Below are 24,927 nucleotides of genomic sequence, written 5' to 3'. Positions count from 1 at the left end.
CCAGTTTGTCTCTCTCTCCCTCCACCAGTCTGTCTCTCTCTCCCTCCCCCCTAGTTATGCAAGTGCGCAGAGAGGGGAGAATGGCTAGGTACAGGGGGGCTTATTTGAGTTGGTGGAAGTGGTTAGCACCAGAGCAGGCTTACCTGATGGCTGAGCATGGCTGGTTAGACAGGGCCCATAAGGTGGGCCTTGGGGGGACTGGCAGTCAGAAGAAGCTTTCCCGGTCCCATGCAACAAAAAAGCCAGAGGCGAGGGGCACAGAGTCTCCAGTGGATAGGGTCCACAGAGGCCCGGGGGCTAGCTTCTGCTCTGCAAGCGGTGTTCCTCAAATAGAGCGGCGCAGAGGACAGCGGGGTGGGCGATGAGAGTGAGGCCCACGAGCCAGGGAGATATGGGTTAGAGCCCAAGTTGGGCGGGCTAGGATTTGGAGAAGGGCGCCAGTGAAGTGTGGTACTATTGGCAGAAGGGGCTGAAGTTTGGGGCGTGGCCAGCAGGGCCAAGTGGGCAGGAGCAGAACAGCAGGGGTAGAAGGTTGTCGATGGTGAAGGGCTGAGCAGAGGAGCTCTGAGGTAGAGCAGAGCTGGTGGTTGTGGGTACCAGACTCGGGATCGTGCGGAAACCCCCAGGGCACAGGTAGTCAATACACTAGTCCTGTCTTCTTCATTACAGGTCGCAGGGAGCAGCAGGTGGACAGACTCGGGAGAGTCCTGTGCGACTCATGTGCCCCGAGCGGAAGAGATTGCTGGGCCCGGTGCGGTCTGCCAGAAGGCAGCAGAGTCCCAAACACCAACCGACGGAAGAGGGTCCAGCATGGCCTCGTCGCCACCACCGGCTGGAAGGTTCATGGTAGGCCCCAGCGGCAACCGGATTGGTCAGGCAGCGTCAGTGGATCAGTATGGAGGGGTTGTCACGGCCCCCCTGGATATCTACCGCCAGGCCCCTACACAGAGGAAGGCGGGGGTAACACAGCAAAGCGAAAACGCAGGCCCGAGTTGGGCAGAGGTAGCTGATATTGCGGAAGATAATCAGATGGACTGCGATGAAGACAGCCTGGAGGACGGCAAGGTGATGGATAAGGAGGCGGAGGAGCCATGGGAGAATAAAGGTGTAAAACGGGCGGGGTGACGTTAATATCTCAATGTCTGGTGTGTTACAGGCAGCAGGTGACACGCAACAGGATGCGGTGGTGGAGAAACAGAATCAGCTGGTGAGGCAGCGAGCTTCAGAGCGGGCACCGACCTTGAGGCCAGGTAAGAGCCATGGGGAAGCGAGCTCAGGTCTTGCGATGATATCCACTGGGGGTTGAGGGTGTGGAGGGTGCTCGGCTGAGAAAAGGAAAATACGTCACAGATGTAGGCGTTAGTACAGAGGGGGAATAAAATGAATGCATAGAGGCGCAGGGTAAGCCCAAGGACATAAGTGCGAGCACAGGTAAGGGAGGCAAGTGGACGATACAGGAACAAAAATAGCAAAAGGGTGAGAAAACGGAGGGGCTAGAGAGCAAAGAGCTGAACATTTTAAAGTTGCCCTCTATGGGACTAACAAAGCCCTTTGAGGCACACTTGATGCTGGCTACAAATGAAAAAAAGGGAAAGCATGTTGATATGTTTAAGTTGTTACACAGAGAGTTGCACTCCAAGGAAGGGTCCAAAGAGGAAGAGTACGGGTTCCCCTGACAATAGAGAACTGGACGGTAGCATTCCTCATATACGCCAGCGTCTACTACAAGAATCTTCCAGAGCGTTATATAGCACTGTTTAGTTTAAGTACTTGGACGTCATTCGCAAAGCTCAGATCATATATGTGGGGTTATGCCTGGGCACAATTTGACGATGGCACTGGATCCCGAGGTGCAGTGGAGCGAACTCAACTTGGACCTGTGGCAACACACAATGGGCCCAACAAATTCAGAAAAACTATTTTAGGGAAGCCGACTACCAATCGTATACTGCCTCTTTCAGGGACGCCCCATCCGGGGATGAGTTGCGACAACTGCAAAGGGACAGAGCAGTACTTGGGGAGTGTGCTGGGATTAAAACAAAGGGTTGTGCACACAGGAGTATTGAAAGTTTCATCACTAATGCTGGGGTGGAATGTGCTCATACACTGCTTCGGATCGGCACAGGGACACCAAAGGTAGACAACCGTGCAGTGGCAGCAATATCTAGGTGGTCCCAGTCCACAGCAATCATTCGGCAAAGAAGCGGGGCGGCACAGGATCCGGGGCAAAAGGTTTGTATGCTGGTTAAGCTGGACAGACTCTAATTTTGGCTGCAATTCTACAACCGGGAGGAGGATGCAGGGATGTTTTCTGACTGGGGTACGAGGGACCGCTGGAGCAGAGATGGGCAGATAATCTGAGGTCAGCCATGGAGCATAAGCAGTAGGTGCAGGACAAACTGCAGAATGAAATTCAGAAGAGTAAAATTGTGAGGTCCATTTGCGAACTGGCCAATGGCCACTTTGTGTCACCAATTGGGGTCGTGAGAAGCTGTATGGGTGGAAAGTTCTGGACTTACGGCGCTACAGTTGTTAGGGCCCAATTTTATATGTGGCACAATCCTCGTAAATGGCTACACCCAAGAGCCATTGAAAAGGTAAGGTTAGGAAACGGTGGAGGGTGGTGCCTTCTTAATTGGTTCTCGTCCGTGGATAATCAACATCAAGAACATTGCTCAGAATGAAATTACTTGTGTTGTTTTTATTTCTGGCAGACAAAACAGGTATAAATTGTGAGAGGAAAAGCAACAAGCCGACACGTGTTTCGCCCTAGTGGCCCATTGGCCTTGGGCTTTTTCAAGGCGGTTTTCAGTAAATAACAAGGTCTTCCTGCGGATGAAATAGATGAGTCTCTGCGGTCTCAGGGAAATCGGAGGAATGAGCTGTCAGAAAGGTCAATTGGGGTCGTGCCTAAGAAAGAAAAAAGGCAGTTTTGGCCAATTCAGCATTTGTCGTGGCCTGAAAGGAGGGTCAGTAAACAACTTAATCTCTCATGAATGGCGTCTGTGTCTAACTCCTAGGTGGACATGGTGATTTCCTTGGTTGAAAGGGCAGGCAAGGGATCTGAAAAGGCAAAGTGTTACGTTAAGTAAGCCTGTTGGCTGCTACCAGTTCACCCGAATGACTTTCAATTGCTTGGTATGCAATTTGAGGGGCAGTGGTACGTTAACAAGGCTCTGCCGGTGAGATGTACAAAATTTGTGACCCACTACTTGGACGTTTTTTTCATTGTTGGTCTACCTGGCTCAGCAGACTGCCAGCGGCTGCTGGTAAGTTTTCATGAGCTCATGGGTGACGTAGAAATCCCTTTGGCACCAGAAAAGACAGTGGATCCCAGTACGCTGTTATCGTTTCTAGGGATTGAGGTGGACTCACAGAAGATGCAAGCGTGGCTGCCACATGACAAGAAACAGAAAATGCAGTAAATGTTGCATGAAATGTTGGTGAGAGAGAAGGTGAGAGTGAGAGGTGCAGGTGATGACCTTTGAATTTTGCGTACAGAGTGGTTTGAGGAGTTTTTGCAGACGGTTGGGCATGGCTTTGTTGGGTTTGTCGTTGCCACATCACCATGTTTGTTGGCCGGCAAGGGGTTAAAGAAGATCTCCGTATGTGGGGTTTCTTTTTAGGTCTTGCAGACCTAGCGCTGGAGCGCGCATGCGCTCCTCGCTCTGCGTGGGCTAATTGTCATCAATACTCTTTCCGAAGGGGACTTGAAGCCACGCCCCTTCTTCCCATTGGCTTGCGTCATAGTTCAGGCTAAACGCTGGCTTTGTATTGTAAAGGAGGCTTCTTAGTCCCTCCTTGTTGCCGCCCTGTCCACTTTTGGCCCCGCCCACCCGGACTGGATCGTTTACTTGCGGAGTTACACAGTCTCCTTCGTAAGTCTGTTGGCCCTCTGTTGTAGAGGGGAACAAAACCTATGTCGTGTACAGAAGTCTTCTAACACAAGGAATTCAACGTGAAGGTATGGAAGTAAAGGAGAGTCTTTAATGATTATCAAAGTAATAACAACAAAGAAAAGGAAAGCAAAGTAACTCGTCTGACTGACTCCTAAATAAGGGGTTAAAACACTTCTATGGAATACAGTTTTATGGGACTGCGTGTGCTTCTCCCTTGCAAAACGTCCTCTGGTATTGTCCCCAGTTCCCTGGATCGTCCCTGGTCCTTCTCTGGCACGAGTTGTTGCATATATGGGAAAGAGGCCTCCAAAATGGTGATCTTAGCGGATATGCTGGAACAAAATAAACAACAGAAAAAAAAATAACAGGGGTTGAGTGGGCTGTTTCTGTGGTACGTAAGCTAGTGCCACCGCCACCGCACCCTTCACTCTAGTGCTGTTAGGGCTATTCTGGTGCTCTATTACACTCCCCTCCACCAGCCGTGTTTCGCTAAGAGAGTGAAGAGGGAGACTTGTCTGTAGCCACGTCCCACCTGGGACGCGGCAGAGGGTGTACCGGCAAGTTCCTGCTCAGCAGCCTCGGCGATAACTGGAGCGCCTCTCAGTGTCCCCTTCTCACAGGGCGGCGGAGACGTGCTTCTCCTGTATTGGGGTGTCTTTCATAGATTCACATGCTTGAATATTCCCCGTCGTCGAAGCGGGAGTCCCACAGTACATAACATAGCAATGTAGCAATAACATAAGCCTAATAGGCATAAAAGAAAGTAAAACCATAGAGTTTTTATGGATAGACCACTTGTCACATCTATAACATATCACTGTCATTATGTTTTAGTCCAAAATCCAGCCAATCAGGCGTCCGCACCCTCTAGAACCCTCTCCCCAGAGGCTCAGGCCCTCAGATTTTCTACCGCACGTCGTGTGAAGGGAGTCTCCCTGAGCTTGCTCAGTTTTTTCTTCTCATATCTCCTCAGAAGATTACTTCTATGATGTCTACATCCAAGAAATCCCTCTTGTGGAAGTTGTGGTAAATTGAGGCTTCATTCTGAAGACCCTCACAAAAAATGTATTTATTGCTTATATCCTGAACATCAAGTTAAGGATTGTAAAATTTGTAGAACCTTCTCTCAGAAAACTTTAAAGGATAGAGAAGGTCGTCTCCTTCTGTGGCTACAGAAGTTGAAGACTTCAGAAAATCCTCTTTCAGATGTGGAGAGTATATATTCAGTCAGAACTGCTCCCTCCTTGAGGAGATCAAGTGACTCTCAGAAGGTTTCTCCGAGACCTAAAGTGGTGAAGAAACATCATGTTGATAAGTCCACTACCCAACCTTTTACTTCAAAAGGGGTGATTTCCCCCGCCAAGAGTCTATCTAAATCCGTTACGCCCCCGAGATCTGATTCTCAGGCGTCAAAGACTCCATCTGCGCAGTTTTTACCTCAGAAACTGCCTCTCTCGTCGACGAGCACATCAACGATTCCTCCGTCGACGAGAGCTTCCGTAGTCACATCTACGTCGACGACTTCGACTTCTATGTCTATGAATCCGGACATGATCCTGTCGTCGGCGTCTTCACCGTCGACGCTGGTTTCTGTGAAGGTGAGACCCATTTAGTCTACAGTGCCTTTAACTTCTTCGACGACGGCAAGCAAGCATAAGAAGAAGCATATGTCGTCGACGGTGGCTTCGTCGTCGACGGTGGCTTCGTCGTCGACGGTGGCCTCGTCGTCGACGGTGGCTTCGTCGTCGACGGTGGCTCAACGACGATTTTCATCGTCAGCAACAACGACTACAGCTCCATCTCAGGATCGGTTACCTCTAAGGGCTTCGAGCTCTTTGCTTCAACGACGACCTTCTTCTTTGGATACCCTCATACCAATTAAAGCTCCTTCTCAGCCTCCTGAGGTACTATTTTCATCTGATGATGAGGAATCCGAGGATGATAGATTTTGGGCTGCTCGCAGTCCCTCTGAACTTTTAATAAAGTGTCAAGAATCTGATGATGATGATGACTTTCAAGAGGACGATTTCTCTACTTGTGACACACACCCGGCTCCGGAACTTCCTATGGCGCAACTGCCGTTAAGTCTTATTTCCAATCTTTAATATATGTTGGATAATCACAATCGCCGTTTTCCTCGCTCTGTGCAGACTTCTCCATTACCGCAGTTACCTCCACAGCCTTTTTCAAATAAAGAGACAGTGGTCACACCCACGTCAGCGACAAGAGTTCAACCTCTGCTAGTTCCTTAAATCATAGAGGAAGACGTTGTCGACGAACATGATGATGACGGTGACAAAGAGGAAGGTGAGCTGTGTGAGAAGTTGGCCTGATATATGATGTCACTAGTTCTAGTGTACACCCTGTATCAGTCCAAACAACCCTTATGGTGATTGGTTGTGAAGTCAACCTTATAGACCAGCTATCCTAGTGGTAGCATGGATAAGAGCAGTCTTAGGCTAAACTCTGAATGGCATGTGAAGCCAGCTGTTATACCATTTGTAACCCCTTGAATATCAAACCACAATAGATATATATAAAATAAAGTGTATTTATTCTAGTCAAAAATACCCTCAGCACTCTTTATGAGATTAGAGGTAAGTAAAACACAATCTTAATCAAGCATACATAAGTTACACAGGTAAGTAATACAGTTAGGCCCTAGGGGCCACGCAAACCATATACTAAGTAAGTGGTATAAGAACCACTGTCACAAACACAGGATAGGCCTAGGCCTAGGGAATCGCTGGGGCTACACTACACTACCAAGAGTTAGGAAGTAGGAGGCCCACGGGATTCAGGTGCAGAGTGGAAACACTCACGCGTAATGCGTAAAAGTCGATAGAAATGTAGTTTTTAGAAATAAAGAGTTTTAGGACACTTCGGAAGCAACTAGGAGTTAGAGACTTGAAAACTAGACCCTAGGATAGTCCATACCCACAGGAGCACCGAAGTACTCAGTTTACCTAGCCCACGGGCTGCGCATGCATAGGTGTGAACTTGTGTCGGGTTTCGTCGTCGACTCCTATGGATGCCTGAAGAAAGATGCTGACAGGCAGTCAGTGAAGAGTGTCCGGTGGATCCCAAGGCCGGGATCAGGAAGAAGGAGACCTGCAAGCAGATGGGACAGAGTCTGGGTCACCAGCCAGGAGCCAGGAAGGAACCAGGCGATGTCGTGGAGATGCAGGTGAAGAGGTGAAGCTTGTCACAGCAGCTACGGGTACCAGGAGGCGTCGATGTCGACCAGGAGGCGATCTGTCCCACGAAGGCTCTTGCTGTCGGCGGCGTCGATGTCGGGTCAGGACTCAACAAGCCTTGGCAAGCGTAACCCACTAGGGATGCGGGACTTGCTTCTGGTGCAGACCAGGAGGGTCTGGGGTGCTTCTCTTTTACAGGGAAGCAAGGGCCAGTCTGGAGGAGCCAAACCAGCGGTGCAAAGTTTCAGGGTCGTCGTCACAGAGGTCACCAGCCAACGGGCCAGCAACCGGACAGACGCGTCGAGCAGGAAAATGCAGAAGGGCCCCACTCAGAAATCGTGGAGTGTGGAGGGCTGATCTTCGGTGCAGATGGTGCTCGGGAGTGGGGCTTCTCAATCCCCAGAGCACAACTTCGAGGGTGCCTCAGAAGCTGCGCTGGAAGCTACTCGCCAATTTTCCCAGGTAGCCGGTCCCACGTCTCTCGTCGCCTCCACGGGTCTCAGCTGGGCTGTGGATGTGGATCAGGGTCGGAGAAGTCTGGAAGTCTCGGCGCTGGTCAGGCTCTGCAGTCGGTTCCTCGTAGAACGTAGACAAAGCAAACAGCAGGTCGCTTGATGGTGCCTGTTTGCACAGGGTGGCCACTCCTTGGCCACAAGGGAGATTCTTCAGTTTTCTTGTCGTCGAATGTCGAAGGTCCAGAGTTTCTGTTCAAGATGCAGGCTTCAGGATAATCTAAAGTCCTAAGGACCCAGCTCCCACTCTTATACTAATCTGGGGGGCTGGTTTACCTGCTAGGTCCCTCCTATGGGTGGGACCAGAGAGGGGGGTGGTTACACCTCCTTCCCTTTGTCCAGTTTCGCGCCAGGACTGGGGCTGGAGTGGCCCAGCACCGGTTTGAACTGGACTATGCATGGGACACCTTGTGTGCCCCAGGCAGTGTCTCGTTTCATTCAACCCTCCCTGCCCCAATACACTAAGTCCTGTCTGGGGTGGTGCTAGCACCTCCCTAGGCAGGAAACCTATTGTCCAAGCCTCCCTTGCTGGAAGGACTCCCAGCAGCAGGAGGTCAGACTTGTGTCTGTGGCAGCAGCATCCATTTTGTGATGCTGGGGCTCTGGTTAACTTTAACCGGGTAGTAGGATTTTAACATGTCTTCTCCCTCTAGAAGGGAGGAATAATATCCTCATCCCCAGACATGGTATAGGGGTATTATTCCAAAGTGTTAGACACCTTACACGACATGTTTCGATAAAGCCAAACCATAGTTACCATAACCGTTTAAGATTATAAGGCACTTAAGAGTATATGGTAGGTGATATCATAGAACAGCTATAAGGACATGGTTCCGAAAGCTGCAGACAGGCTCAGCTCATGCTAGAGCACCATCTCACATGTTACCAAGCACTCTGCCTCCAGGATTGTTAAGGCCTGCCATAGGAGTGACTGATAGGTACACATGTGTCTATTGTAAGTGTAGATATAGGTATACTATATCTAAGCAAGGGGTGATTACACGACCTTGCCCCAGCTGAGTGATCAGCCAGTTGTGTCTGATTGGAAGGCCAGGCCAGGGGTGGCATAATATATGCTGCAGCCCCTGGTAGGCCTAGGGTACACCTATGCCCTGGGTACCTATGGTACACTGTACAGGGGCTGATAAGGTGATACCTCCCAATTGTGTATGTACCTAGGGTACATGGAGTCCATTTTAAAGAGAGAGCAGACAGCCTGAGACCCTGAATGGCAGGATCTCAGGCCAACTAAGTCGAAAAACCAGCTAGACACTAGGCAAAAAGTTGGGGGTAACCATAGTCAGATATTCACCTTCCTACAAGCTGGATGACGGTTCCCTTCTTTCTGAATGGGACAACTATCCAATACAGACGCCATCTCCTTCAGATCCATCTCCTCTGGATTCTCCACCGGTAGACATTGGTGTTTTTAATTTGCTCATGGAAAGAGCAGCTAAAAGATTTCACCTTCCTATGACCACCAGGGAGGAGGACTGTTTTCTATATGATTTTAAGGATCAGCCTCAAAAACAGGTCCGTTCGATTCCAATTATCTATTTTATATGGCAAGAGGACCTCAAGCTGGTGCACACTCCTAACTCCATTCCAGCTGTCCTTCCTAGGATAGATAAAAAATACAAACCCCCTCCAAATTCTCCTGCTTGTCTAATTTCGCAAACAAAGCCGGATTCCATCATTACTCGGGCAGCTCAATGTCGATCCAGAAACCCATTGTCTGCACCACCGGATTTAGAAGGTCGACGCATGGATGGTATAGGAAAGACATTTTCCACTATGGCTGCGACTACACTACGGGCGGCCAATTCTTTAGTGATCCTGGGTCGCGACTACTGCCAAATGTGGTCAGACATTTCGTCTCTTATTGAACTTATCCCTGAAGCTTCTAGGCCTGAGGCATTAAAAATTCTCCAAGAAGGGGAAATAATCTAAATCAGAAATTATTGACTGCGCTATTGACGTTTCCTCTACTGGCTTCCGTCTTCTGGCTGGTGCAGCAGTCCTCAGGCGTCAGGGCTGGTTACGGGCCACGTCTTTCCGTCAAGAGGTTCAGACAAAAATACTGGACATGCCTTACGACGGTGAATCTTTGTTTGGCCACCATATAGACGATGCCCTTCAATCAATCAAAAAGGACACTGACACTGCTCGCTCTCTTGGATCCTTACAATTCAAAAAGCCGCTTTTTCGAGGCGCAAGAGGTCGCGGTTCTTCTTCCTCCTTTCATGGGAATTCGAACCAGTACAGACAGGGTCAAAACCGCTACTCGGTCCCAGAATCAGCAGCTTTATCGGCAACAACAGTCCTCCACCTACAGGCAATACAGAGGAAGGTCCTCTTATAGAGGAAAGGATTCCTCCAAAAAAACAATGACTCTCGCTGCAAATCGTCACAGGATTCTCCTGCCTTTTCAAAACTTGGAGGTCGAATGGTCGCAAATTACTACCGATCAATGGGTTCTAGATATTGTGCGCAGGGGACACGCATTGGAATTCGTAAAGATTCCTCCCAATACTCCACCAAGAGGTCCCCCTCCTGCTCACCTAAAAGAACTCTTGAATCCGCTAAAAATGTTATAACGAAAGGGCGCGATCGAAGTGGTGCCAAGACTACAGAAAGGCAGGGGGTTCTATTCAAGGTACTTCCTCATACAGAAAAAGTCGGGAGAATGGCGTCCCATTTTGGATCTACGTGCTCTGAACAAATATATCAAGACGCAAACTTTTCGCATGTTGTCCCTTCAGGAAGTACTTCCTTTTCTATCCCAGGAAGAGTTTATGACAACTTTGGATCTTCAAGATGCTTATTTTCATCTTCCCATACTACCAAGACACAGGAAATTTTTCCGATTCAGAGTGGCCGGAAAGGATTTCCAATTCAGGGTTCTGCCATTCGTTCGATCTGGCATCCAAAAAAACTCTTTTATGCAGGTCCTTCTTCCAATCTCTGGGCCTCACATTAAACATGGAAAAATCTCAGGTTCACCCAGCTTAAAACAGACTGCTCTTGGGAGCCATTCTAGATACCAGGCAAGGGAAAGCTTTTGTGTCACACGAAAGATGTCAACGCCTTCGCAATCTAGCGACCTCTATCCATCTAAAAGAGTTTGTTTCTGTCCGACAGTTGAAATCTTTCCTAGGGATGTTGTCCTCGTGCATTCCTCTAGTCCCTCACTGCCGCCTGAAAATGAGACCTGTTCAGGAGGAATTGGACAAACAATGGGCTCAAGTCTCAGGAACTTTCAACGACTTAGTCAGTCACACATCGACTAAAAAGAGCTCTTGCATGGTGGATTCACGAACAAAATATCTCCTCAGGACGTCCGTTTCTGGCGGACACTCCACTTTTCACCCTCACGACCGATGCGTCTTTCGAGGGTTGGGGCGCCCACTTACAAGGGCTGACTGTGAAAGGCAAGTGGACCGCTCATCAAAAAACAAGACACATCAACCTTTTAGAGTTACTGGCCATTTTTCTGGCTCTGAAAGCTTTCCGAACCATCATCCAAGAAAGCACGGTGTTGATCCGTACGGACAACACAACGTGCATGCACTACATCAACAAACAGGGAGGCACAAGGTCTGTCTTGTTGTCCCGTCAGGCTCAACAAATTTGGAATTCGGTGATTCAGCATCACATTGTCCTCTCAGCAGTCCATGTTCCGGGGGTGTCGAACAATCTCACAGATTCCCTAAGCAGACCGTCCATGACCAATCACGAATGGAAGTTACACCAACCTATTCTAGATCAAATTTTCGACTATGGGGTCCCCCAAATCTGGATCTGTTTGCGACAAATCGGAACCGAAAATGCCTGTTCTACGCAAGTTGGCTTCCCCAACCAAAGTCATGCGGGAATGCCTTTTTGATGAACTGGTCAAAGATATATGCTTACGCCTTTACACCAATACCTCTAGTCCCCAAGGTTCTGCGGAAAATGAGGAAAGAACCCTGTCACATTATTCTTATAGCCCCCCGGTGGCCTCGACAAATTTGGTTCACGGAACTGCTGCTCCTGTCTCAGTGCGACCCGATCATTCTTCGCCCTCTTCTGAATCTTTTGACTATGGAACACGGCCAGATTTGTCATCCCGATCCTGCATCTCTACGGTTAGCGGCTTGGAACCTGAGCACTATGAATTTGTAAATTTGGACATTCCTTCAGAGTGCAGAGAAGTCTTAGCTAAGGCTAGAGCACCTTCCACTGTAAAAACATATAAACTAAAATGGAAAAGATTCTGTCTTTGGTGCAATGAAGCTCAAGTACATCCTATACATTCCAAGCCGGAACAACCTTTGCCTTTCTAGCAAAATCAGGCCTCTCATACTCTACCCTTAAGGTTTTCCTAGCAGCAATCTCACGTTTCTGTCAAGATGGATCTAGTTCACTTTACTCGTCAAGAGTATTCCAACAATTTTTCAAGGGTCTGTTTCTAATGTTTCCTCCGATACGTCGGCCACCTCCACCTTGGCATCTGAACATTGCATTGGCGCAGCTCATGAAACCACCTTTTGAGCCAATCCATAAGGTCAGTCTCAAATATGTAACTTGGAAGACTTCTCTACTCCTGGCTCTCACTTCCTCCCGCCGATTTAGTGACTTGCAGGCGTTTACTACTAAACCACCCTTCCTTCAATTTACTAAAGACTCTGTCCTGCTCCGCACAAATCCGGCTTTTATCCCCAAGGTGCCATCAGACTTCCACCTTAATGAGCCGGTTGTTTTAAAGAAATTTTTTCCAAATCCTCAAACTCACGCAGAGAAAATGCTTCATTCTTTGGATGTCAAGAGATGTCTCAAATTTTACCTTCAAAGAACAGTCAAAATTCGTAAGAATGACCAGCTCTTTGTGGCTTACGGACGGATGCGGGAGGGTCATCCGGTCACCAAACAAACTATAGCACGCTGGATATCTTCTACTATTGCCTTTTGCCATCAGCAAGTGGGAAAACCACTTACATCAACCAGTCAAGCGCATTCTACCAGGAAGGTGTCCTCTTCTACTGCGCTATTTGCTGGGGTGCCTCTTCAATACATCTGCAGAACTGCAACGTGGTCCAGCAGACATACCTTTACGAAACACTGCTGTCTGGATGCTGCAGACAACATGGACACAGCTGTGGGACAGGCATTCCTTCGTAATATTTTTAAATAAGGTGAGCCTCTGATGCTTCCCTCCTCCTGTATACAAGGTACATTTTATTGTTTATATATATATATATATTCACTGAAAAAACCATAGGTTTCACACACGTTATAGTTAGGAATTATCATTTAAAAAACCTTGCAAATTCACTTAATAAACCATAGGTTTCACACATGTTCTAGATAGCTGGGCATTTTCCTCATGAAAAACCAATGAAATTCCCCCGTTATAGTTAGTGCAGGCAACTATAACTCACGCGACCGTAATCCGCTGCTGATGACGTCAGATATTACATCACTGTATTTACACATTTATATACCCATGACTTCTTCCTTTTTTTTTTTAGCTATACATATATATATTTTTTTTTTTTCAGAAAGACACATATGTCATCAGTGATGTAATATCTGACGTCATCAGCAGCGGATTACGGTCGCGTGAGTTATAGTTGCCTGCACTAACTATAACGGGGGAATTTCATTGGTTTTTCATGAGGAAAATGCCCAGCTAACTATAACATGTGTGAAACCTATGGTTTTTTAAGTGAATTTGCAAGGTTTTTTAAATGCTAATTCCTAACCATAACGTGTGTGAAACCTATGGTTTTTTCAGTGAATTTGTACGGTTTTTTAAATGCTAAGTTACTTTACGCCGTTTGTGCCGTGCGCGCACGGCGTGCTTCGCGCACGGTGCGCGCACGGTGCGCGCACGGCGTGCTTCGCGCACGGTGCGCGCACGGTGCGCGCACGGTGGGCACGCGGTGCGCTTTGCGCACCGCGCGCCCACTTCACGCAGTTCGTTCCGTGCGCGCACGGTGAGCACGCGGTGCGCTTTGCGCACCGCGCGCCCACTTTACGCAGTTAGTGCCGTGCACGCACGGTGCACTTTGCGCACCGTGCACGCACGGTGGGCGCGCTACGCGCACCGCGCGCCCACGTTACGCTTAATGGGCCATGTACGCACGGTGCGCTTCGCGCACCGTCCGCACAAGGAGGACACATGATACGCTTTGTTGTTAAGGGTTTTGGCATAAACTGTTAACCTTGGGTAAGCCATGCACGGACACTGTGCTGCGCGCAGCGTGCGCACACGGGGGATTTACATTGCGATTTTATTTTAAAGCGTTTATACCGTGCGCACACGCTGCGCGAACCTCGCGGAATTTTTTTCATTTCTATAGTGCGCGCACGCTTCGCGCACTCGGCGATTTACCGAAAGAAATAAATAATTTTTTTTATTGCCCTTGGGGGACCTCCTGGGACCCCTTGACCCCTGCTAGGGGGTCAGGAACTGTCCAGCGTGCCCCCTTTACATGTTTTTCTCCTTTGTGTTTCACCCCCCTCTCAGTGCGAGAGACAAAATGGCGGCAGAAACTTCCTGGTTTCGACCGATTCGAATGTTTACTAAGATGTAACAACCAATCAGAAGTGCGCTCGCGGACGGCCGAGTGCGCGCACCCTGCGCGTACGCTGCGCGCGTATAGATATATATATTGATTTAAATGCTATTTTCTCAGAAAATACTGAACAGATTTACACCAAACCTGCAAAAGGCACCAAACGGACCTTATGGCTACCTCTCTGCCAAATTTCACGTAATTCTGTTCAGCCGTTCGGGCTGTAGCTGCGACTAAAGTTCCTATGGAAAAATCCATGGGGAAAACGTGTTTTGGGACCCCCTCTTTTTCTCGGCCCCCGCTTGACGAATCACCCCGAGACTTTCAGGGTAGGAGCGGAGCGCCCCATTAGTTTTGAAAATTTCGCGAAGATTCGTCAATCGGCGCCAAAGTTATTTAAAATAGAATTTTGAGATTTCCTTTGGAAACTCGGTCCTAACTATAACTATCTACTGGCGACCGCCAGTAGATAATATATATATATTGTATATGCCTATAGTCTCTTGCACTGAGTATTGCTATTGCGTTGTTTTCCTATGTAACTTGTATTATTCTGATACTACTGCTCTCTACTCTTATTCAAGCATGTGAATCTATGAAAGACACCCCAATACTGGAGAGGAACAAAAGTTACTTACCTGTAAACTGTGGTTCTCCAGTATTGGTGTCTTTCATAGATTCACATGCGACTTACCCACCTCCCCTCATAGGCTCCCATCATATATTTGACTTTTATGTCACACTTGTGCTACGAAAATCTGAGGGCCTGAGCCTCTGAGGAGAGGGTTCTAGAGGGTGCGGACGACTGATTGGCTGGATTTTGGACTAAAACATAATGACAGTGATATGTTATAGATGTGACAAGTGGTCTATCCATAAAAACTCTATGGTTTTACTTTCTTTTATGCCTATTAGGCTTATGTTATTGCTACATTGCTATGTTATGTACCGTGGGACTCCCACTTCGACGATGGGGAATATTCAAGCATGTGAATCTATGAAAGACACCAATACTGGAGAACCACAGTTTACAGGTAAGTAACTTTTGTTCTTATGGGCTCCTCCGCTGAAGTGTCGTCGCTCTCGGTCTCTTCTGATCCCTCCGGAACTGGGTCGACTCACTCTGGCGTTCCGTGCTCCGTATTCTCCTGTACCGGAGTTTATCCCTCCTCTGAAGACGCCACGCTGGGCTCCACTTCCGGTGTACGTACCACAAACACAGGTACGCAGACCTTCGTTTCTCTTTGTTCTTCAGCGGCCGCCATGTAGATGTCCGAGGAGGCGGCCGCTGAGGTATCGCACTGCTCCTCGGTTAGGTATGGCCGCTCGGGCCAGACTGAGACTGGACATCTGAAAAGGAAATCGACGTTGCCTTGGAGTTTTCCAGGAACATGGTACGTCTGGAAGGAAAAAGGTTGAAAGGCTAGAAATCAGCGCAATATTGGGGCATTTGAGTATTTATTAGTTTAAAACCAAGTAAGAGGAGCGTGGTCGGTTAACAATATAAAGATACGTACTAACAGGTAGTATTAGAGGGCTTCTATAGCCCACTTAATGGCTAGACATTCTTTTTCTATTGTGGAATTGGGGCGTTCTCTCTGGAACAGTTTCCTACTGAGATATAAAATAGGACGGAGGTAACTATGGTGATTGGGTTGGGACAATACGGCCCCTAATCCTTGTTCAGATGCTTCGGTCTAAAGGATAAAGGTTTTGGAGATGTCCGGACAATGGAGCACAGGGTGTCTACAAAGGGCGTTTTTTAAGCTTGTTCTTCAGACCATTGAATGTTGTTGTTTTTGTGATGGTTTGTTAATGAGTCGGTGAGGGGGCATGCAAGTTCGCAGAAATGGGGGATGAATCGACGGTAATAACCAACTAAACCGAGGAAGGTTCTGATTTCTTTTTTTAGTAGCGGGTTGAGGAATTTTACGTATAGCCTCCACTTTATCTATTTGGGGTAGGATACGCCCTTGTGTGATCGAATATCCTAGATAATTGATGTGGTTTGTTGCGAGAAGGGTTTTCCTTTGGATTGAGGGTTAGGCCGGCTTGTGAGAGTGTAGCTAGGATTCCTTCCAGGTGTACCAGATGTGTTTCCCAGTTGGGACTGAATACAACAATGTCGTCTAAATAAGCAGCTGCGTATTGTTGATGTTTTTTAGTATGATGTCCATCAAGTGTTGGAAGCTAGCAGGGGCGCCATGGAGCCCGAAAGGAAGGACCTTGAAATGGTATAGTCCTGATGAGGTGGAGAAATCAATTGTTCCCTTGCTGTCTGTGTCAGGGGTATCTGCCAGTGTCCTTCAGTAAGGTCGATGATAGACAAATTCTTTGCTTTTCCCACTTTTTCTATTAGTTCATCCTTCCTGGGCATAGGATAAGACTCGAAGTTGGATATGGCATTTAGTTGACGGAAGTCGACACAAAAAAGGAGGCTTCCGTCTGGTTTAGGTATGAGAATGACTGGGGAACACCAGGCGCTTTGTGACGGCTCAATTATGTCCGCCTTAAGCATGTCCTCTACTTCCTTCTCAATAGCCTGCCTTCTATCTGCGGGTAATCGATATAGTTTTAGGCGTACTATTTTCCATTATTCTGTAATAATGTCATGTTCTACAAGAGTAGTGCGTCCAGGACTTTTTGACACTACCTTAGAGTATTTCTTTAGCAACTTTTCTATCTGAAGTTTTTGGGAGGGATTTAACATGTGACCGATCTGTACCTCTTCAGGGAGGTCTTCGTTGAATACCTTGGGAAGGTTATCGGGTTGTTGGATAAGAGTGATATTCGCTACTATCGGGGTTCTCTTTTTGGTTTGTGGCTCTTCCCATTTCTTCAAGAGGTTTACGTGATAGATTTGTCCTCTACCACGTTTTGTAGGTACTGCTACCCTATAAGTGATGGGGGTTACTTTAGCCAATAAGGCCTCTGCCAAATGGCTACGAATGTTGAGGTAGCGGTAGGTAGAAGGATAAGGACCTTTTCACCTATATAGAAAATTCTCTTATTTTGGTTCCTCGATCCTACCCCTTTTTCTGCCTTTCTATGGCTCTGTCCATATTCTGGAGTACAGTATCCCATAAAGTGGTGAGGGTTTCTTTAAGGGAAGAGGTATAAGTTAACAACGATTTCCCATCGTCTTCTTGCTCAAAAGCCATATCCAAAAGTGAACGTGATTTACACCCGAAGACTAACTCAAACGGCGAAAAACCCATGGATTTCTGTTCATGGGATAGGATGGCGAATAAGACTAATGGTAGTTTTTTTATCCCAGTCCCTCCCTGTATCGTGCACTACTTTTCTTAGGATTGTCTTGATAGTTCTACAAGACCAACAGTCTGTGGGGGATAAACAGCGGTGCGTATGTGTTCTATCCCCAGAAGGTTGCATACCTGTTTCATCAGTTGGGAAACAAAAGGGGTTCCCTGATCGGTAAGTATTTCACGTGGAAAACCAATTCGCGAAAAAAATGTTATCATAGCCCGTGCGACGGATGAAGAGGTTGTGAGAAAGTGGCTCTGTATATTCTGTTCCCAAATAGGTACAGTGTGTACAGAGTCCACAGCCCCCAGAGGTTTGGCAGAGGCTAAAGTTAGATATAACCTTACTCTCTAAAGAGGTAGCTTGGTCGAGCAGTAATGCAGTATCAGAGGACAGTGTAAAGCATTTGTTGTACACACTCAGTCAGCAATAACTGAACTCTAGTCTAATAGTTTATATAAAAAAATATGTTTGTTTTATTTTAGAACCAACAATAGGTATTAAAATATACTGTTCGAGGCATATGAGCTGCAGATTATACACTGTGCATATATCGCCATCTGGTGTTGGGCCCGGATGTTTGCAGTTTGTTTTTCTTCTTGGAAAGTCTTTGGAAGTCACGAGTTCGGTGACTCCTCCTTCGGTCTGTACTGCGCATGGGCTTCGGCTCCATCCTCAGATTGTTTTTTTCCGCCATCGGGCTCGGATGTAATACTTCGCCCTCCGGTCCCGAACTTTCCAGTTCACCGATCGACAAGAAAATCCTCGCTCATCGAGCTTCTTCAATAAGAAATCATCTTATTCATCTTCTCTTCGGCACTTCTTCGATTCCGGTCGTCGACGGCAGCCTTCGGGCCTATTCTGGCGCCGGTCTCGGCTGATGGAAAGAACTCCCTTCAAGAAGTGCCCTCGATGTGGGTCCAAGTTTCCCCACACGGATCTTCATGAGGTGTGCAACCTCTGCCTCTCCCCAGAACACGAGGCCCGAGACTGTCCCGCCTGCAGGTCTTTTCGATCAAAAAAGACCATTCGAGATCGACGGGCTCGACGCAACATGGCGCACTCCTCGACCTCCGCTCCAGTCGACATCTTCGGAGACGACGTCGAAACTTCGGGACAGCAGAACATCGAACAGGAGGATGACGACCTCGTCAGCGCTTCAGAGGCTGACGACTCAGATGTGGAGGACATCACTCCGGCGCAGAGGGTCGTGAGTACAATCCCCCCTCCCACGCCCTCGTCCATTCCGAAAAAGGCTTCGGTCACACCTTCGCCTCCGGGCCTAGGCAAGACCAAGGACACTGCTTCTCATACCCCACCTTTGGGCCCGGTAAAGAAGCCTTTTAAGCCTTCCGGCAGCTCGGGCTCAAGCCAGCCAACCCCCGGTGCCGAGAAACACCCTTCGGCAACGAAGAAAAAATCGGCCTCCACCTCCGCTCCAACCCCGGCACCGGAGCCTTCGGTGTCAAAACCTGCTCCTTCGGCGCCTGTAAAACATCACAAGGCCCCCGGCACCGACACTCCCGTGCCGAAGCCTTCTTCGACGCCCACCAAAAAACCAGAGGTTCCAAGGAAACACGGCTCCGACAAACCTAAAAAGCCGTCAGCCCCGAAACCTTCGGCACCTTCCGAACAACCAGGGTCGCAGGAGCTTTTCACACCAGATCCTTTGCAAAAAACCCTCACAAAGGATCCAAACACTGGACACTTGACTTTGTCTTCGAAAAAGAGACATTTGGACAAGCTGGCTCCGCCTCCACCTCCAAAGAGGAAGGACATTGCTACCTCTCCCTTAAGAATGCCTTCCCCACCTCCTCCACCTCCTCCACCCTCTCCACCACCCCCTCCACCCCAGCGTTCCCCCACCTTGTCTCCTGTCCCAGACGATTTGGCAGACCCGTATAATGATCCAGCAGATGTGCCACAAGATCCCACCCCTACTGGATCTCCAGACCCATGGGATGACTATAACAATCCGAACATCCCAGATGTCCCACAGGATGACCTTTACCCATCTAGGCCATCCCCACCTGAAGACTCCCTGGGGTTTCATCATTTGTTACAAAGGGCGTCACACTACCATGGGGTGGAGCTACATTCCGACCCAGTGGAAGAAGATTTTCTCCTAGACACCTTTGAGGATACACATAGGTCCACTGCCATTCTACCTATGTTAAAGGGCGTAATTAAACATGCCCCTGAGGTTTTTAAGGACCCAGTCAGGGCCAGGGCCATAAACCCTCGGATAGAGAAAAAATATAAGGCCGCACCCACAGACCCTTCTCACATTAAATGCCCTGCACCATTGGATTCCCTAGTGGTATCTACAGCTAGGAAACGCTCAAATTCTCAGGCGTCAGGCGAAGCACCCCCACCTGACAAGGAGTCCAAGCTCCTAGATGCGTCAGGGAAACGCACTGCATCACAAGCTGCCAATATATGGCGTATAGCCAATACGCAAGCATTGTTGGCTCGATACGACAGAGCACACTATGATGAGCTACAGGCAATCATGCACCATCTCCCTGAAAAGTACAAGACTAGGGCCAATGAACTTATTCAGGAAGGAAAAACAATAACCAATACCTCAATAAGATGTGCCCTAGATGTAGCAGAAACAACAATTGATGGACAGAATGCAGAACAATGTCATACATTCACCCCAGTACAGAGATCTGGGCCTAAATCCATCGTTTTTTTGCTCACCATGCTATTCCAGTTTGAACCCAGCCATATGCAAATCAGTCTTGACCCTGTGCCCCATGGGAACAGTCCAGCCCGAACTGCCATGCCCTCCCTGGACTGGAAACAAGCATCCTAGGACCGGTTTCGGGCTTTCAGCCCTCGTCAGCCAGGATAGCTTGATTCCAGTGGCATGGAGAGCAAGGGACTCACGTCTGAGCATACCCTTCCCACTCAGGGTGACAAATGCAAAAACAACAATTGATGGACAGAATGCAGAACAATGTCATACATTCACCCCAGTACAGAGATCTGGGCCTAAATCCATCGTTTTTTTGCTCACCATGCTATTCCAGTTTGAACCCAGCCATATGCAAATCAGTCTTGACCCTGTGCCCCATGGGAACAGTCCAGCCCGAACTGCCAAGCCAGGTCCTCCCTGGACTGGAAACAAGCATCCTAGGACCGGTTTCGGGCTTTCAGCCCTCGTCAGCTAGGATAGCTTGATTCCAGTGGCATGGAGAGCAAGGGACTCACGTCTGAGCATACCCTTCCCACTCGGGGTGACAAATGCAAAAACAACAATTGATGGACAGAATGCAGAACAATGTCATACATTCACCCCAGTACAGAGATCTGGGCCTAAATCCATCGTTTTTTTGCTCACCATGCTATTCCAGTTTGAACCCAGCCATATGCAAATCAGTCTTGACCCTGTGCCCCATGGGAACAGTCCAGCCCGAACTGCCAAGCCAGGTCCTCCCTGGACTGGAAACAAGCATCCTAGGACCGGTTTCGGGCTTTCAGCCCTCGTCAGCCAGGATAGCTTGATTCCAGTGGCATGGAGAGCAAGGGACTCACGTCTGAGCATACCCTTCCCACTCGGGGTGACAAATGCAAAAACAACATTTGATGGACAGAATGCAGAACAATGTCATACATTCACCCCAGTACAGAGATCTGGGCCTAAATCCATCGTTTTTTTGCTCACCATGCTATTCCAGTTTGAACCCAGCCATATGCAAATCAGTCTTGACCCTGTGCCCCATGGGAACAGTCCAGCCCGAACTGCCAAGCCAGGTCCTCCCTGGACTGGAAACAAGCATCCTAGGACCGGTTTCGGGCTTTCAGTCCTCGTCAGCCAGGATAGCTTGATTCCAGTGGCATGGAGAGCAAGGGACTCACGTCTGAGCATACCCTTCCCACTCGGGGTGACAAATGCAAAAACAACAATTGATGGACAGAATGCAGAACAATGTCATACATTCACCCCAGTACAGAGATCTGGGCCTAAATCCATCGTTTTTTTGCTCACCATGCTATTCCAGTTTGAACCCAGCCATATGCAAATCAGTCTTGACCCTGTGCCCCATGGGAACAGTCCAGCCCGAACTGCCAAGCCAGGTCCTCCCTGGACTGGAAACAAGCATCCTAGGACCGGATTCGGGCTTTCAGCCCTCGTCAGCCAGGATAGCTTGATTCCAGTGGCATGGAGAGCAAGGGACTCACGTCTGAGCATACCCTTCCCACTCGGGGTGACAAATGCAAAAACAACAATTGATGGACAGAATGCAGAACAATGTCATACATTCACCCCAGTACAGAGATCTGGGCCTAAATCCATCGTTTTTTTGCTCACCATGCTATTCCAGTTTGAACCCAGCCATATGCAAATCAGTCTTGACCCTGTGCCCCATGGGAACAGTCCAGCCCGAACTGCCAAGCCAGGTCCTCCCTGGACTGGAAACAAGCATCCTAGGACCGGTTTCGGGCTTTCAGCCCTCGTCAGCCAGGATAGCTTGATTCCAGTGGCATGGAGAGCAAGGGACTCACGTCTGAGCATACCCTTCCCACTCGGGGTGACAAATGCAAAAACAACAATTGATGGACAGAATGCAGAACAATGTCATACATTCACCCCAGTACAGAGATCTGGGCCTAAATCCATCGTTTTTTTGCTCACCATGCTATTCCAGTTTGAACCCAGCCATATGCAAATCAGTCTTGACCCTGATCTGTTGACTGGGTGTGAGTATTTGATTGGCTCTGATGCTCCATCCATCACCACCCTCTTTTATACTGCTTTGTTCGCCATAAGTTGGCAGGGTATGCTCAGACGTGAGTCCCTTGCTCACTTTGCCACTGGATTCAAGCAAGCCTGGTTGAAGACGGCTGAAATGCCAGAAACCAGTCCTAGGAAGCTTGTTTCCGTTCCAGGGAAGGCATGGCTTGGCAGTTCGGGCTGGACTGTTCCCATGAGGCACAGGGTCAGACTGATTTGCATATGGCCATGTCTGAACTGGGGTGGCAGAGTGGGCTAAAGAACGGTGATGGATCAAACCCAGATCTGTTGACTGGGTGTGAGTATTTGATTGGCTCTGATGCTCCATCCATCACCACCCTCTTTTATACTGCTTTGTTCGCCATAAGTTGGCAGGGTATGCTCAGACGTGAGTCCCTTGCTCACTTTGCCACTGGATTCAAGCAAGCCTGGTTGAAGACGGCTGAAATGCCAGAAACCAGTCCTAGGAAGCTTGTTTCCGTTCCAGGGAAGGCATGGCTTGGCAGTTCGGGCTGGACTGTTCCCATGAGGCACAGGGTCAGACTGATTTGCATATGGCCATGTCTGAACTGGGGTGGCAGAGTGGGCTAAAGAACGGTGATGGATCAAACCCAGATCTGTTGACTGGGTGTGAATATTTGATTGGCTCTGATGCTCCATCCATCACCACCCTCTTTTATACTAGATGTAGCAGATACGGCCTCCAGGGCTATAAACACAAGTGTCCTTCTCCGTCGCCATGCCTGGCTCAGGATTTCAGGGTTTAAACCTGAGGTTCAAGCCTCTATATTAAACCACCCATTCGACCAAGACCATCTATTTGGTCCCAAAGTAGACGAAGCCCTCGAAAAGATGAAGAAAGACACAGACACGGCAAAATCCATGGGAGCCCTGCAGTTGCACACTCCCAGGCGCTCTTTTCGCCACTCTTCCTTTCGAGGCACGGGCAGAGGCTACTCCTCAGATAGTGCATCCACGTCATATAAATCCCCTCCGCAATCTACCTTCACAAAAGGTTATCAAAGAGGCGGATACAGAGGCAATAATAATAAGGGCAGAGGCAAAACAAATACCGCCCGCTCTGCCACACCTCCTGCCCAATGACTTTCCCCCGCTCCCTCTAGACCATTCCACTCCGGTCGGAGGCAGACTACAACTTTTCCTTCAGACAATCACCTCCGACAGATGGGTGACACAAATTATTCAGTCAGGGTATTGCCTAGAATTAACATCTACACCTCCCAACATTCCACCCAGGCACCGCCCTATGTCTCAAGAACATACTGCGCTACTAACGCAAGAAGTAGCCTCCCTCCTGCAAAAAGGAGCAATAGAGCAGGTCCCCGTAAATCAACAAAATTTAGGGGTCTACTCCCTGTACTTTCTAATTCCAAAGACGGACGAGACCTTACGACCTATTTTAGATCTCAGGCCTCTAAACACTTACTTTCACTCAGACCATTTTCACATGGTAACCCTTCAACAGGTTCTTCCACTCCTTTCCCACAAAGATTTTCTCACCACATCCCAGTACACCAGTCTCACAGGAAGTACCTCAGGTTTGTGGTAAACAAACAACACTACCAGTTCAAGGTGCTCCCGTTCGGAGTAACAACAGCACCAAGGTTTTTCACCAAGTGCCTAGCAGTAGTGGCTGCACACCTCAGAAGACAGCACATCCACGTCTTCCCCTATCTGGACAACTGGCTGATAAAAGCCACGTCTTACCAACAATGTGTGCAACATACCGCTGCCACGGTCCAACTACTTCACCAGCTAGGTTTCACGGTGAACCACCAAAAATCCCACCTGATACCATCACACACAAAACAATATCTCGGAGCCACTATAGACACCTCAAAAGCCATAGCCTACCCCAATCCTGCCAGGATTGCAAAGATACAGGCTCTCCGTCAAAAATTCCTATGCCAACACTCTCTCCCAGCAAGAGTGTTTATGCAGCTCATAGGGATGATGGCCTTGTGCATTTTCATAGTGCCTCATGCAAGACTCCAGATGCGTCCACTCCAAGAGTGCCTAGCACGCCAGTGGAACCAGGCCCAGGGGCAACTGACGGATCTGGTGTTGGTAGACGGTCGCACCCATCGCTCTCTGCAGTGGTGGAACACCAAAAACCTTTCCAAAGGTCGACCGTTCCTGGACCCAGTTCCACTGGTAATCCTAACAACGGACGCATCGCTCTCCGGCTGGGGAGCTCATCTACTACACCTCACACTACAAGGTATATGGACACCACAACAAAAATTACTCCACATAAACCATCTGGAGTTATTGGCAATCTTTCTAGCCCTGAAATCATTTCAAAGGCAAATTTCAGCCAAAGCAGTCCTCATTCGCACAGACAATATGACTGCTATGTACTACATTCAAAAACAGGGGGGGACACACTCTCTACAGCTCTCTCGACTAGCACAGAGCATATGGAGATGGGCAATCCCGCAAAAAAATCTTTCTCCTGGCCCAACATGTCCCAGGGATACAAAACACCATGGCAGATCTGCTCAGCAGACAGACGCAACAAATGCACGAATGGGAACTTCATCCACAAGTTCTTCACCCATTCTTTCACAAGTGGGGGTATCCTCAGATAGACCTCTTCGCCACCCACGAAAACAAAAAATGCCCAAGCTTCGCCGCCAGATACCCACACCCATTGTCCAAGGGCAATGCGATATGGATGAACTAGTCAGGCAAATTTGCTTACGCCTTTCCGCCTCTCCCGCTAATTCC

At 48.6% G+C, this 24,927-nt stretch overlaps 1 protein-coding gene across 7 annotated transcripts in view; it reads left to right on the top strand.

The window, feature by feature from the left end:
• The window catches only part of LOC146830547 (E3 ubiquitin-protein ligase RNF31-like), a 325,057-nt gene that overhangs the window by 280,222 nt on the left and 19,908 nt on the right, over positions 1-24,927 (top strand). For 6 of the 7 annotated variants that reach the window (XM_085604763.1, XM_085604765.1, XM_085604766.1 and 3 more), the window contains 2 exons: positions 670-1,065; positions 1,157-1,250. The exons of the other annotated variant lie outside the window; for it this stretch is intronic. In XM_085604763.1, coding sequence (XP_085460889.1) covers positions 670-1,065; positions 1,157-1,250 — 490 coding nt within the window. The remainder of the gene's footprint in view (positions 1-669; positions 1,066-1,156; positions 1,251-24,927) is intronic. 7 annotated transcript variants of the gene reach the window in all.

This window comes from Triturus cristatus, chromosome 5_1 (genome assembly GCF_964204655.1).
Source record: "Triturus cristatus chromosome 5_1, aTriCri1.1, whole genome shotgun sequence".
In the NCBI taxonomy this organism is placed as follows: domain Eukaryota; kingdom Metazoa; phylum Chordata; class Amphibia; order Caudata; family Salamandridae; genus Triturus; species Triturus cristatus.
The sequence above is the reverse complement of the archived record's forward strand: the minus strand, read 5'-3'. Positions and strand labels throughout refer to the sequence as shown.